The 15,346-nt window shown below is 53.1% G+C and overlaps 1 protein-coding gene across 8 annotated transcripts; it reads right to left on the reverse strand.

Annotated features, from left to right (window-relative positions):
* Positions 1 to 72: 72 nt before the first annotated feature.
* On the reverse strand, positions 73 to 12,833 carry CTSB (cathepsin B). Of its 8 annotated transcripts, NM_001245175.1 has the most exon segments (12): positions 1,256 to 1,480; positions 1,578 to 1,706; positions 3,444 to 3,560; positions 4,192 to 4,265; positions 4,268 to 4,269; positions 4,272 to 4,338; positions 4,984 to 5,069; positions 5,687 to 5,805; positions 6,417 to 6,531; positions 6,938 to 7,023; positions 7,543 to 7,694; positions 12,700 to 12,758. In NM_001245175.1, coding segments are annotated over 9 exon segments (780 nt in total). In that variant the 5' UTR covers positions 7,669 to 7,694; positions 12,700 to 12,758; the 3' UTR covers positions 1,256 to 1,480; positions 1,578 to 1,706; positions 3,444 to 3,455.
* Between the last annotated feature and the right edge of the window lie 2,513 nt (positions 12,834 to 15,346).

Consider the following 15,346-nt stretch of genomic DNA (forward strand, 5'->3'; position numbering starts at 1 on the left):
TGGCTCCCACTGCACACAACCATCTGAGGTGGTGGAAGCCAAGCAGAAGCAACCAAGATCCAGGAGCCGAGACACTGGAGAAATCATTTATTGGCACAGGTGTTCCAGCCAAGTACAGCACAGCTCTGCCTCACTGGTGCCTGAGCAAGCAGAGGAAAGGGGCTATTTTACAGTGCATGGAGAGCCTGCTTCACACATTTCAGACCCATAGCCTCAGGTCACTAATATATTTTGTGCTTTAAAATTTAAAAAAAATGCTCTTTGCTATATTAGTGTTGGCAAATCGCATGATTCCTCCTATACTTAAGCTATTACCTCCCCCCAGTAACAAAAATAAGGGTTTTTACCTTCCTCAGTGACAGTGGCTCAAGCAAAAAAAAGCTTTAATCGTGTCCAAATTAGTGAGACACCTCCAAGCATCTGCTTGAGCTCCCTGCAGCAGACTTGGGAACCGTCCCTCAGCTTAGCATCCAGCACCTGCAGCCCCAAAGCACCCCAAATTTGGGTGCTGCACCCTTGCCCAGGCGTGACCTGCACACATCAGGCTGCTCGGCCGTGGAGGAGAAGGGCTTTTCTCTTTCCAGCTCCCTCCCAGAGGCTTGCAGGCTATTTGATCAAAGGCTCTTGCAGCTCCAGCCAGGCCCTTCCCCAGCATCAATAACCCCAGACTACAGCAGATAAAAGTCAGTGAACAGCTGAGGAAAAAGTGGTTTGAAAATGCAGAAGGATGGAGCAGAGCAGGCGGTGCACGAGGGACTTGGTGCAGGCAGCTCTGGCCAGAGCCACCCCCACATCAAGTTCATCGGTATTTTGTTCATTAATAGGTCTAAATTTAGCCAATTCAAGGCACACACACACAGGAAATTCTTCCCTGCTTGTTTCAGGTGCTAACAGTCAGATCAACCCATCTGGGGGTGCCCAAATCCCCCCTGGCCATGGCTTTCCAGCAGCATCCACCTCTGCTGCCCCACCAAGTCCCTAATCCCAGCACAAAGCTACTGTTTCCTGCCCTCCCAGTAGCAAACTGGGCTGGCAGGGGTCCAGGCTAACCAGATTCCAAGAGGCCAGTGAGCTCTCCAGCAGTCCTCTGAGCAGGGAATGCCCCAATGTCCTGCTGTGACCCACCAGAAGCAGGAGGTTGGTAGAAAGCAGTTCCGCCTCCAGCTCCACCGTACAATTTAAAAAACAAAAACAAACCCAAAAATTTTTAAAAGAGAAAAAAACCACGAACAAAAAATTGAAAAAAAAAAAAAAAGAAAAGATAAAAAGCTTTAATAAAGTAACCTGAACTAGAGTCTCTTTTAGAAGGGAGGGTCTCTGCACCCAACCCACTATCAGTTAAAAGCATCAGGGATTCAGGATTATTTGTGGTTTGATCAGAGTTACATCCTCTTCCAGTACTGCTCCGTCCTGGGGATGCCGGCCACAACCTCGGACTCGATGCCACAGTGGTCCTCTCCTCGCAGGATTTTGAAGAAACCTGGGAGAACACCAAAAAAAAAGAGTCACCCTCTCCATCCATCCATCCGAGGGGAACGGGGCAGGGAAATGGGGTGGGAATTCCTGGTGGTTCTCACCGTTCTCCCCCCAGTCGGTGTTCCAGGAGTTGGCCACCAGCCAGTAGGGAGTGCCGTTCTCCACGCCCCAGCCCAGGATGCGGATGGCGTGGCCTCCCACCTGCTCCCCAGACACATGCTGGTAGACCCCTGCAAGGGAAATGTCGATTTCTCTCAGGGTTCCTAAGGTCAGGGTGCCCCTGAGATCCTAAAGAGTCTTTGTTTCCTTAGCCCAAGCAGCAAAGAAGGAGCCTGGAATGCTTCCGATTGTGCTTTCAAGGTTGTTTATGTCTTCTTATCTAAACATTCTTTCTCTGACCTGCTGAGCTCTGTCCAGAAAGGAAGCCATGGCAATCTGCCCCTGAGCCTTGGGCAGCTCCCACTTTATACACTCAAAACTACGTGTCTGTCGCCCTGATTCTTAAGTTTTTCTAAAGCCTTCTGAGTTTACATTCTATTGGAAAACTTTCCCACACAATTTCTGTAAACAACATATTGTTTTGCATTCCTTCATAGGGGTAGAGAAACTTAATGTACTAGTGGTTTGTCCAATATCTTTGGAGAGGTGGCCCATTCACTCTCCAATCCACTATCACCTTTAGAAAAGTATAAAAGTTGGAGTCAGAAAATAAACTTCCTCTTTTACCTTGCAAAGTAGCAGGTGGCTCGTGTTCTGCTTTCTCGTGTCCTATAGCAACACGTGTCTATGTTTACAATTTCTTTACCAACTCCTATCATCTATGTTCAACTGTGAACCTCTACCTCAAACCAATAGAAAAGTGTCACCATCACACCAAGACATGGAGGACAAGACAAAGGAGAAAAAGGCTATGACACGCCCAAATTCCTCCATCTTGTACCCCCATGAACCACATTCTAAAAATCCCAAAATTCTACTTTTCCACCCTGTTAGTTCAAATATCCAACTACTAAAACCCTTGTGGCTTGTAATTCCTCATATAAAATTGACAGCTTTTTCCACATGCTAAAATCAAAGCCACAGATGTTTTTGACTTTGTGCCAGGGTCTCCGAGGCCCCTGCCAGGGTCTCGAGACAGCCAGGGCAGCCAGAGGGATGTGCTGGACTCCAACAGGGAAAAACACCCCAAAATGCCAACAGGCACCATCTGTCCACAGCACAGAGTGCTCAGAACCTGGGGGCCACCCAGTATCACAAACCCCAGAGTGGCTGAGGAAATGTTTTTAGTTAAATGTGAAAATGAAACTTAGTGCAGTCTGGAAGAAGGAGTTCTGCACTGGGAGATAGTGACAGGACAGAAGGGAAAGGTTTTAAACGAAAATATGGGAGATTTAGGTTGGGTGTTAGGAGAAAATCCTTCCCTGTGAGGGTGGTGAGGCCCTAGCACAGGGTGCCCAGATAAGCTGTGGCTGCCCCAGGATCCCTCGAAGTGTCCAAGGCCAGGCTGGACAGGGCTTGGATCAACCTGGGATAGTGGAAAGTGTCCCTGCCCATGGCAGGGGGTTGGAACAAGATGATTTTTTAAATATTATCTTCCCAAACCATTCCATGATTCTGTGACTGATGCTCAGCACCAGCTGAGCACACAGGACACCCAGAGACATTCCCCAAGGGGCTCAAAGCCTATTCACAACAGTTTTGAGGTCCTAAATCTGAGCTGTTCCTGTCAGCTGGAATTTGGGGTGCTTCCCATTAGGGCTCCTTCCCTGATCCAGCCCCAAGAACCAATTACCCTTGCTATGGATGCAGGAAATGGCATCTGCCCGTGTCTTTGCCACACCAGATACTCAAGTGTGAGGCTGAGATCTCCAAGACTGGAGCAGACAGACCAGGGCCACAAAAGAGGGACAAAAAGAGGCACAAAAGAGGGTTGAAGCTCCCCCCACAGCCCCAGTGCTGCTGCTCACCAGATTTGTACATCAGGAAATCCTCGTAGACAATGAAGGCTCCTTCCACTGGGCCGTTCTTGTAGATCTCAGCCATGATTTCCTTCTCACTGCGAGGGACTCCGTAGGATGTGATGCCTAAAAGGAGAAGAATTCCCACCATTAGGATGGCACGGTCAGGCCACACAGGATGGCTCAGTGTGACCCTGCAGGAGGCTTCTTGCACTTAAATTCAGGTTAAATCCAAACCCGGCAGCTCCAGAGGGACTGACACAGCCAAGCAGGAAAAGTGGGCTCCAGCCACCCCTCTTCCAGAGGGAATTATTTAATCTGAGTCCTATTCTGTACCCAAAGACCTATTCCAGACAGCTGTAGTGGGAAGGGACTTTTTTCCCTGGTACATTCTGCTTTTCAAAACCCAAAATACTCAAGGTGAAGACACATCTCCAAGAAACAGACGGATAATCCTAAAATTACAGGGCTGGCTGCTGCCAAGGAGACTTGGAGGTGGCTTTGACACCAGATGGAGCTCAGCACTACACTCCTCAAGCCAGCCACCTGCACCACGAGGACTCAAACCTGTTCTACCAGTTCCCCCTTCCCAGCTGAGTCTCAGCAAACACAAACTCTGCATCTGCCACACTCAGGTTTGCTCCAGAACGGGGCACAGGGGAAAAAAACCACACCAGGGACGGGTTCAATCCTGCCCACCCCTCCCAGCTGCCACGAGGAGCAGCTCTGGAGCTGCTTTGTAGGGCACCTGCCTTACCATAGTGCTTGTCCTCCTTGTATGAGGGTGAGTAGCCGGGCTCACAGTGCCGGCTGCACCTCGGGGTGCTCCCTCCCTCCCCGGTGCAGGGGGGCCGGGTGCCGTTCACGTGGTGCTCGCAGGGTGGGATGGAGTAGGGCCGGCAGCCTGTCCAGGACAGAGGTGACATCAACTGGCTGTCCCCACAGATCCCGACAGCCACGCTGGGGAAGGCAGCAGAAGCCCCAGGAAAGAGCCTTTCTGCCCCAGGAACCCCACAAATCAGTGGGGTGCAGGAGGTCCTCCCCTGCCAAACCCTCCATGAGCAACGTGTTTCCCACCAGACCTGCTTCCCACCACCTCCCTCTCCCAAACGGTGCTGGAAAAGGTGGAAACATGAATCAGGTAATGACAGGGAGAGGCAGAGGGTTCCAGTCTGGAAGTTGTTTTTTTTTAAAGGGGGAACATGTCAGGAAGACTCCCGACCTCATCCAAAGCGTAGTGAACTGGTTAAAAACCAGCAATAACACAAAATTCACAGGCTGATTCATTCTTGCTATGGAAACAGGAGCCTTGGGGGGTGGGTTGAGGGCTCCTGGCTCTGGGTGCTGCTCAGGGACCCTTTTACCAGAGGAGTGACTGGAAGGAGCCATGGGGGCACGGGCAGCCAGCTGGGACTGCAGAGGTGCTCGAGTCAAAGGAGGGAGCAGCCACAAGGATGCAGACCAGGAGAAAAGCACCCCAAAAAACATGAGCCTCAACCAAGCAGAGTTGCTCCTCCCTACTTCCCCAAGGGTATCTGCCAGGACTTACCCACGTGGGAATCGTAGAGACCCCCGGACACGAGGCCCCTCTCTGTCCAGTACCTCCATGCACCAGAGGGGTAACCACCATTGCACCTGGGAGGAGAGGCACCAGCTCCAGCCCCAGCCATCCCATTCTGGGAGAGGCAGGAGAATGGAGCCAGCCTGGGATGGTTCAAAGGAAGGTTTGGGCACATTAAGCCTTTTCTTAGGCTGTTCTTTTCTTCCCCAGGATCTGCCTTGAGACACCAAGGTTTCAGGCAATGAGGTAACATGGCTCCAAATCCCAAAGTGCCTTTTTACCAGGTCCCTGACCAGCTTCTGCTGCCAGGAGCAACAAAACTTGGAGACTCAACTCCCTACCCTGTGCTCAACAACTGGGAAAGCTGCAGGTAAAAGGGTTGTGCCTGAAAACCAAGGATCTGGGACTATGAAAAGATCCTTCCTTTGGCTTTGGCAGCTGCCAGCTCCGTGTGGAAGAGCAGCACTATGTGCTTGCAGCCATCACCACCCACTGTGCTGGGGACAGGATGTGTCCCAGTCCCTCAAATCACCTTTACGTTCCCACCTAACTCCCTCATGCACAGCACAAACTCCTGGAGGAGCTCCTAAGGGAGACAATTAAGGCAGGGCTGAAGCAATCAGCACCTCCAGGGTCTGCCCCTGCTCCCCCCAGCCACCTCCCAGGTGCACAAGGACCAGGAGCAGCTCACCCCATGCCACACTCAAAGCCACAGCACGACAGCAGGTCCTCAGCTGAGACCTCCACGCTGACCTTGGCGTTGGTGTGGACACAGATCCGGTCCGAAATCGCTTCCACGGCACCAAAAGCCTGAGGGCAACCCCAAAACACCCATTAGAGCTGGCCAGGGGATAGAAACCAGGAAATCTCCTGGAAATGAGAGCAGCAAGCATGGCCTGGCTGGGAGAAGCCACCCAGGAGCTCAGACACTGCAGGATCCCACAGTGTCCCCTCACAAAGGGCAACAGAGATGCTCCAAGGGCTGGAGCCCCTCTGCTCTGGAGCCAGGCTGGGAGAGCTGGGGGTGCTCATCTGGAAAAGAGAAGGATCCAGGGAGAGCTCAGAGCCCCTTCTAGAGCCTAAAGGGGCTCCAGGAGAGCTGGAGAGGGACTTGGGACAAGGGATGGAGGGACAGGACACAGGGAATGGCTGCACACTGCCATAGGGCAGGGATGGATGGGATATTGGAAAGGAATTCCTGCCTGTGAGGGTGGTGAGGCCCTGGCACAGGTTGCCCAGAGAAGCTGTGGCTGCCCCTGGATCCCTGGAAGTGTCCAAGGCCAGGCTGGACAGGGCTTGGAACAACCTGGGAGAGTGGAAGGTGCCTCTGCCCATGGCAGGGGGTTCAGCAGCAAATACAAAGGTGTGGGTTTTGCCCAGTAAATTTTATGAACACAACATTAAACTTCCCCTGTCCTTACCCAGCAGGAGCCACAGGAGCCCTGGTCCCTGATCTCGCTGATGGTGGGACAGCTGGGCCACTGCGTCCGTGAGTCGAAGTTATCGGGCAGCTCCACGTCTGCAGCAAAATCCACCCTGTGAGGAGAGGGAAATCCTGTCTCAGGAACACCAGTGAACCACCACGGGGTGCACTGCACTCTCCAACCTCCTCTGAAGGTGGCCTGGAGGACGTTTGTGTTGTTTGCTCACTGATGGAGCGTAAATGCTCATGCTGTCCTTAGATCAGGTCAGCAGCTCCTCTGGCCTGTTCATTTTCAAGGATAACAAACTGCACAACTGGCTGAGTATTTGGCAGGACAAAGGATAGATTTCCCCCTCACGTGTGCTCCATGCTTAATTCCATGAAAAATGTCCACGAAGCTGCACCAATGTCCACCTTGCTGCCCACAGCCTGCCAGGAGAGCCCCTGACCCACTCCAGATGCTCATGAAGGATCCACACAAGTTCTACTGGAGCTTCACCTTCTCCTCCCTGCACTCACCTCTCGGGGAGCTTGGGCCCACCCAGGAAGGTGCCACAGAGCTTCTTCACGTAGCTCATGTCAGCATTGTGGAAGTTGTGTCCTGCCTGGAGAGAGACACGCAGCATTGGGACACGACTCCCCAGAGCCACCAGGAGCATCTCTGGGATCACAGTGATGTGATCCCAGTGCTCCAGAGCTCCCTGAACCCCAACCAGAGTCTGACACAAAGCCCAGGGGCCAAGAGCCAAGCACCTACAGACACAGAACACGGCCCAGGATCTGCCCATCAGGACCAGTGAGGTCCAGCTCCAGGCTTTGGACAGAGCAAAGCAGCCAAGGAGGGTCAGGTCACCAATAACTGGACACTCACTGCTTGTCTCCAGCCCCCTGCAGACTTTCCTACTCTTACATTGCTCCTGTTCCACAAATTCACCCTGCTCTGCTCCAAGGAGGAGCTCACAGTTTCTGTCACTGCAGGAATCACCTCACTGGAAAAGCCAGCTGGGACCAAGGCTGGATCTGTGTCACCACCACAGTGACACTCCCAAAGCTCAGACACTGAACCCCACAGAGACTGTCAGCAATGCCTCTCCAGAAGAACCCCAAATCAGCCCAGTACTCACCTTCCAGGTGGTGTTGAGCTTGTTTATGTGGTTGACCAGGTCATCAGAGAGAGGAGGGAAGTAAGGAATGCTGCGAGCGTTGGCCAAGGCCACCAGGACACACAGGAGGGACACGTGTGGCCACATCTTGGCAGCTGAACGGGACACTCCACCTGCAGCCAGATTGGAGAATCGCTGGAAACATTCCCAAGGTGGGCTCAGTGCAGCAACACGTGGGAGGATAAAATGTGTGGCTGTACCAGATCCCTCCAGATCCCCAATTGCCCCAAAGGTCAGGAGAGAGACACAGGAAAAAACAAATCCCCCCTCTGCAGCTCAGGAGATATCAGACAAGGCAGCCTTGTTTGTTGACCACTGCAAGATTAGCAGCAGCAGGAAAATACCTTTTGAAGCCGATCCAAGGGATTTGGAGGGTATTAAAACCTGTGTTTACTTCCACAGCAATGGAGAATAAGGACCAGGAGAAGGAATAAGTGATACCCCATCTCCACCCCAAACTTCAGGCATGGGACTTGATAGGCCCTGCTCTTCCCTTTTAAGATATTACTCCAAATTACATTTTTAAGTGCCTCATTTTGGCCAGCCCACTGCCCTGGGGGTGTCACAGCCCCAGGTGTGACCCCCTGTCCATGCACCAGAGCTGTCTGTGGCTGCTGTCCTCTGCTCCTCTCCCACTGGGGCTTTTCCCCAGGGAGGTGCAGGGAATGAGGAAAGCCCCAATTTGGAGATCAGAGATACAGAGGAAGAGGAGGACAGAAAGGAGCACAGCCTCCCGTGCAGGAGCACAGGCACCATCCACCCCAGGGCTCTGTGGTTTCCCTGCTCCCCTTTAACCTAATTCACACCGAATTGCCCAACTTCACATTAACCCCCAGCACCAGCAGCCACTTGTGCCACGTCCCCACGCTTGACTCAGACACATCACGAGGCCACAAGCTCCTTTATCTCTGCAAACACACCAGGGCACCCTCCTCCTCCTCCTCCTCACCCTCCCAGCTCCCTCCCACCAGCCCCACATCCACCCCAAGCCTGGTGAGCGCTCCAGCACCTCAGCTCCTCCACAGCAGAGATATTCAGGCTTTAACTCCTGCTCAACTCAGCCAGCTGAAGGTGTAATCACCTTTGCAAGCCCCAGAGCAGCAGAGCTGGATGAGCAGGGGATGGGGATGGGACACACACACACCTCCCCGCCGGCTGCTTCCACCCACTCCCAGCCAAGTTCAGCCTTTCCAGAGAAGAAAAGCCAGCAGGAGTGCCCTACTTTCTGCCAGCAGTGAGCCCAGGCGGCTGCAGCTCGCTGTATAAAGGGGCTTTTTTCTCCTTTCCCACTCCTGCTTCCACCATTCATTTATTTGTTCCCCCTTCTTTGTGCTTTCAGCTCTGCCCAAGAGAAAACCAGCTGAGTTTCAGCAGCACTTGGGTCCTCTCACTCCTACATATCACCTCTTTGAAGGGGTTTTATGGATATTTTCAGGGGTTTCATGAATATTTTCTTGCTTAGAGGTTTCTGCAGGCAAGGCACTTGCTGGCTCCGTGCTTACACAGAAGGCTACACCCAGGAAAATAAATACATGTACAGTACAACTGTGCTTTTTGCCCACAACAGGAAGCCTGCAGGTAACAAGCCTGAGCTGAAGCACCTTTTTAATGAAAAATCTTACAAAAATAATGATAATAATAAAAGAAAATGCACACAGACACACAAATATCAAACCCCAAAACCCCCTGTACTTCCTGCAGTCAACTCGGTATTTTCCCAGCGTAGGCAGGAGGCGTTTCTGAGGCCAGAAGTCACACGATTACACTTTTTTTTTTTGTTTTGTTTTCCAGCAAGATGTTTGTAAATTTGCTGACAGGCTGAAAAGCACCCTGCCAGGCATGGATGTGCTGCTCACACCCAGCTTTTGAGGGACAGACACATCTCCCAGCCTCGGGTTACCAGACCACACTCTCCAGGCAACCCAAAACCAAACTGAAAATAGATCCCAGCAGTTTCTCCTGAAAGAGGCAGAGTTTCAGCTCTGCTGCTTTGCATCTGCACCATGGACATGGCCCAGGGCCAGCAAAGCAAATAGCTGGGAGCCAGAGGGCTCTTGAAGCAAAAAAAAACAACAAAAAAACCCTCTTGCCAAGTCTCCTGTGGGCATGGAGCCTCCCTATGGGTCATGAGAGAGCTGGGGGTGTCCAGCCCGGGGAAGAGAAGACTCCAAGGAGAGCTCAGAGCCCCTTCCAGTGCCTAAAGGGGCTCCAGGAGAGCTGGAGAGGGACTTGAGACAATGGATGGAAGGACAGGACACAGGGAATGGCTTCCCACTGCCATAGGAGAGGGATAGATAGGAAGGCATTTGGGATATTGGGAAGGAATTGTTCCCTGTGAGGGTGGTGAGGCACTAGAACAGGGTGCCCCAAGAGATGGGGGATGCCTCATCCCAAAAAATATTCAATGTCAAGTTGGACAGGCTCTGAGCAACCTGACATACAGCTAAAATAGTTAAAATGTCCCTGCCCATAGCAAAGAGGTTGGAATTAAATGCCCTTTTAAACACTCCTTCCACCCCACATCTTTCTATTCTATGAGGTCTCCTATGGCTGCAAAGTTTGGGGTGGTGAGAGCTGACACCCAAGCTCAGGTATCCCAAGATCTGTCTGGAAAAGGAAGGGGAAATCCTCCCTCCTAACCCCCCCTCTCCCAGGCTTTATCCTGTGTACAGCAGGTCTATAAATAGGACACAGGCACGGGACTGGCAGGACGGATTCCCACTGGCCGTGGGTCATGTGCAGCCCGACCACAACAACCCCAGAGGCCCTACAGTGACAAAAAGCTGCTGGTTTCCTCCCTCACCCCCTGTCCCAGCTGATCCGAGCAGCAGAACTTCCCCTGGCAGCGTTATCAGCCTGGTGCTTCCCCCAGCACCGCTATCTCCTCCTCACCCCTAAAACCTCAGGGCCGCTTAAACCCCACAGCAGCGGCCCCAAAACCAAAATTGCATCACGGCTGCTGCACCCCAACATCTGCTCCCCGCTTTGTGCACAGCAAACAGGGCAGAGGAGTTTCCCCAGTTCCAGCAGATCCTTTCCCTCCGCACCCCACAACATCTCCAGAGGTGCCTCAGCTTCAGGATAACCCTGGCTAAGGCTGATCCACAGCTCATATCCCACCACCTTTGGGCTTCTCGGGACACATCAGCTTCACCCTACAGAATTCCCCAGGTGGCAGGAGATGTCTGGGGCTTGCAAAGAGCCCCTTGGGTTGCTCCCCCTTCCCCTGGACTGAGAGCAGGGAATGCTTTGAGATCCAGAGCACCTGCGAATGTCATTTCTTGAAGGATGAGGAAGAAATAAAGAAGGAATGAACACCCACCAGCACACCTGCCCCTGGGTGGGACAGAACCCTCAAGATTCTGCCAGCTGGTCGCTCTGAAAGAGGAAATTTGGGCCAGCTGAGCACAGCCCCTCTCCCAGGCAGGGAGGAGGAGGAGGAGGAGGCAGCGAAGGTTCTGCAGGAGCTGCTGCAGCCTGCGAGGGAGGAGAGGAGAGCACCCGCAGGGCTGTGGCTGTGCTGGTGCTGCAGCATCCACCCACAGCCCTCCGAGCTGCCGCAGAGGAGGAGGAGACACCACCCAAGTGCCATCTCCATCCCTCCTGACCAGGTCGGGGAGCCAGGGCAGCTCCCCGCCTGTTTTCTCCAGGATGGAGCTCCTGACAGTCCAACCCTGACATCCCAACCTCAGCAGGACCCCACATCACCCTCCCAGCACCCAAGGCAGGCACACGGTACCCACAGCTGCGAATCCCTTCACCCTTGGGACTCCATCCCCAAAACAAAGCCCACAAGTCGCATTTAACTTCATTTAAGAAAATGCAACAACCCAACCCCCAAACCGGCTATTCCGAGCCCAGCTCACATGACTCAGCCCAGAGCACAGATAAGACACAGCCCTGAAGCATCTCCCAGCTCCTGCACTGTCTGGGCCAACCCCCTGCAGGCACAGACAGAGGTGTCCACACCTTCTGCAAGGCTCTGAGGAAGGTAAAAGCTGTCCCACCCTCCCTTCTACAACACCCCCCAGCCCTCCAGGGCCAGGGGTGCTCAGCCCAGCCCAAATCATGTGTCCTGCTCAGCACCAGCCTTTGTCCTTTGTTCTCTCTGCCAGGGCTTGTGACTCCAACCACAACAAAGCGAACCCAGCGAGGTTCAGCTCCAGCTCCCGATCCAGCTCAGCCTGCTGTGTCACCAGGTGAGCCGGGCAGCACCAAACCCGTGCTCTGCTGACTTCATCACAGCTCTCCCTGCATTACCACAGCTTGGATGACTTTTTTTTCATCAAGAAAAAGCAACATCAGACGCTCCTCCCCATGCTTATTCCCTCCTAGCAAAGCCAGATCACTAACACAGGTCAGATAACAGAACCCGAGAGAGATCTGGGTTGGAAGAGATCCTAAAGGTCATCTAATTTCAGCCCTACTAGACCTGGCTGCTCTGTATCTGACAAAGTCATTCCCTCCTGAGACAAGCTGCAGCACTCACCTCCGCAGCTTCCATGCACAGAAAGCACAAAGTTCCTCCCGAATGAAGCTGCACTGATTTTTATTTTTTTTTTCCTCTTCTTCTTACAGACCAATCCATAAACCAGAGTCTTGCACAAACCCCCCCACACACCCCGTGCTACGGAAATCCCTTCCTTCGAGGGAAATGCCAGGAGGAAGCGATCTTTGCTACATCACGCCCGCAGAGCATCCCTGAGAGTGGGATACGGGGATGGGGGATCCATCCCAGGCCAGAGGGACCCACGGCAGCTTCTCCAGCGCCGTGGTCCCGGTCCAAACCCGGGCTGGGCCGTGCACCACGGGATGCTGCAGGGTGCCAAAGCAGCGCAGAGCTGCGCTGTTTTCCTGTCTCGATCACAAAAACAAAGCTTCCTCTCCCCTCCCGTGACCTTTTTCTTGAAGGTTTGATGCGTTTCGAGGGTTCATTTTCCCGGCAACAATCCGCGCCGCAGCGCATCCCCCTCCTTCATCCCGCATCCCGCATCCCGCACTAGCCCAAAAAACCCCCAAAACGCCGCTGGAAAAAGCGGGAGACGCTGCTGCTGTTGTCCCCGTGCAAGGGGGTGCCCCACTGCCGTGTGCCCTGAGCCGAAGCATCCCCTCCCTTACCGCTTCTTATGCGCGTCCGCGGCTCTCCCCGGGACCCACCGGGACCCACCGGGACTCACGGCCCCGCTCGGTGGCCACGGCCGGGGCAGCTCCCGGAGGCTGAGTCATCCCGGGCTGCCCGCCCCCGGCGTGACAGCATCCTGCCTGCTGCCCGCCCCAGAGCCCGCCTCCCTCCCTCCGTCCCTCCTTCCATCCTTCCATCCATCCCTGCTGCCGGCTTCATCCCTGCTCCTCGCTGCTTCCCTCCTTCCTGCATCCCTGCTCCATCCCTGCTCCTCGCTGCTTCCCTCCTTCCTCCATCCCTGCTCCTCACTGCTTCCCTCCTTCCTCCATCCCTGCTCCTCACTGCTTCCCTCCTTCCTCCATCCCTGCTGCCGGCTTCATCCGTGCTCCTCGCTGCTTCCCTCCTTCCTCCATCCCTGCTCCTCACTGCTTCCCTTCTTCCTCCATCCCTGCTCCTCACTGCTCCTCGCTGCTTCCCTCCTCCTCCATCCATCCCTGCTGCCGGCTCCATCCCTGCTCCGCACTGCTTCCCTCCTTCCTCCATCCCTGCTCCTCACTGCTTCCCTCCTTCCTCCATCCTTCCTCCATCCCTGCTCCTCACTGCTTCCCTCCTTCCTCCATCCCTGCTCCATCCCTGCTCCTCACTGCTTCCCTCCTTCCTCCATCCCTGCTCCTCACTGCTTCCCTCCTTCCTCCATCCCTGCTCCCGACTCCATCCCTGCTCCTCACCGCTTCCCTCCTTCCTCCATCCCTGCTCCATCCCTGCTCCTCACCACTTCCCTCCTTCCTCCATCCCGGCTCCTCACTGCTCCTCACCACTTCCCTCCTTCCTCCATCCCGGCTCCATCCCTGCTCCTCACTGCTTCCCTCCTTCCTCCATCCCTGCTCCTCACTGCTTCCCTCCTTCCTCCATCCCTGCTCCTCACTGCTCCTCACCACTTCCCTCCTTCCTCCATCCCTGCTCCATCCCTGCTCCTCACTGCTTCCCTCCTTCCTCCATCCCTGCTCCTCACTGCTTCCCTCCTTCCTCCATCCCTGCCCCTGCAGGCTTCCATCAATCCTGCCTCCACCCCTGCTCTGCTTCCATCCCTCCTCCTGCCCTCCTCCGTCCCACCTGCTTTTCATACCTCCACCCTGCCTGCATCCTTCCTTCCTCAATTCCACCTCCAGCCCACCTGTATCCATCCTCCAACCTGTCTCTGACCTTCCTCGATCCCAAAGACCCTCCTGCCTTTCTCCCTTCCTGCTGCACTCCATCCCATTTCCTTTTCATCTTCCAATCTGCCTGCATTCCTCCTCAATCCCACCTGCATCCCACCTTTATCCCGGCTTAATCCCGTCCACATCCTTCCTGCTTTCTTCCTCCATCCCATCTCCATCCCATCTAGTTTTCCTCCAGCAACCTGTCTGGATTTTTCCTGTATCCCACCCTTTGCTATCCTGTCTCCATCCTGCCTCTATACCTTTTCCTTCCCATTTCTCTCCTCCAGCTGGTCTCTTTCCCATCTGGTTTTCCTCCTCTAACCTGCCCTTATCCTTCCTCAACCCTTCTGCATCCCACAAACATCCCTTTTCAACTCCACCTGCATCACACAGGTTTCTCAGAGACACTGTGGCTGCCCCTGGATCCCTGGAAGTGTCCCAAGGCCAGGTTGGACAGGTCTTGGGGCAGCCTGGGGGTGGAATGGGATGAGCTTTAAGGTCCCTTCCCACCCAAACCATTCTGGGGTTCTGTGATCCTCCTGCTTCCCTCTTCCAGCCTGCCTCTGTCCCATCTAATTTTCCTACTCCACCCTCCTTGCACCCCACCACTATCCTGTCTCCATGCTGTCCTGTCAGCATCCCTTGAAGTTTTCATCTGGAAATACAGAAATATTTCACTGTGTTGCTGTGCTGACTGACACTTTTTCCCTCATTTTGGCCAATTTTCAGGAGTATGAACAACAGAAAAATAATCTCAGGAACCTGTTTCAAGCCCTCTTCTAAACCACAATGACACTAAAGCTTCTCTTTAATGAGAAGAACTATATTTTTTTATTTTTGTTTTATCATCCTTCTCTGTGAGGAGGAGGTAAAAACTATACTGCCCACCATTCTCAGAAATGAAAAGACCATGTGGCCTGGATAAAAAAAATAATTAATCAGTGATCAAAAAACAGTAAGCATATTCCTTTTTCCCCATTTCCATTTATATCAATCAATTTTGGTCACACTCAAATTTAAAGGTTTATTTTGGTTTGAGAAGATTTCCTAGTGAAGTGATGAGAAAAATCAGAATAACATTTAATACACGTGACTGCACAACCCAGCATTTAGGCAGTAAAATGGGAGATGTTTTTGATGTATTTAAATGTATTTATTCTTCAATGCTCTATGTGCAATGGCCCTTGGATCACTGCATGCCTTTGCATGTAATATTTAACCACCCCTTCACTATGTTTTTATTTGTGCCTTAACAATTAAAATAAATTTTTTAAAACTCACTTGTAATTTGCCTAACTTCTCTCTGACTCCACAGTATTTATTCTCTCTACTTTGAAGGTTGATTTTAGTTTTCCACGCTATCCGTGAGGTTTTATTGGCCTAAAACACAGGAGAAATAACCTGGATTTTGTCCTGCCCTTTGTACGATCTGGCTCCAAAA

Source organism: Taeniopygia guttata, chromosome 3 (assembly GCF_048771995.1).
Source record: "Taeniopygia guttata chromosome 3, bTaeGut7.mat, whole genome shotgun sequence".
Taxonomy (NCBI): domain Eukaryota; kingdom Metazoa; phylum Chordata; class Aves; order Passeriformes; family Estrildidae; genus Taeniopygia; species Taeniopygia guttata.

Bases quoted from the DNA above. Each gene is read 5' to 3' on its own strand.
- CTSB (XM_041714748.2), bottom strand. From the start codon at position 7,668: ATGTGGCCACACGTGTCCCTCCTGTGTGTCCTGGTGGCCTTGGCCAAC. The intron at 7,024-7,542 runs GTGAGTACTGGG...GTCTCTCTCCAG, and splicing joins AGCTCAACACCACCTGGAAG to GCAGGACACAACTTCCACAA. The intron at 5,806-6,416 runs GTAAGGACAGGG...GGTTGCCCTCAG, and splicing joins GCTCCTGTGGCTCCTGCTGG to GCTTTTGGTGCCGTGGAAGC.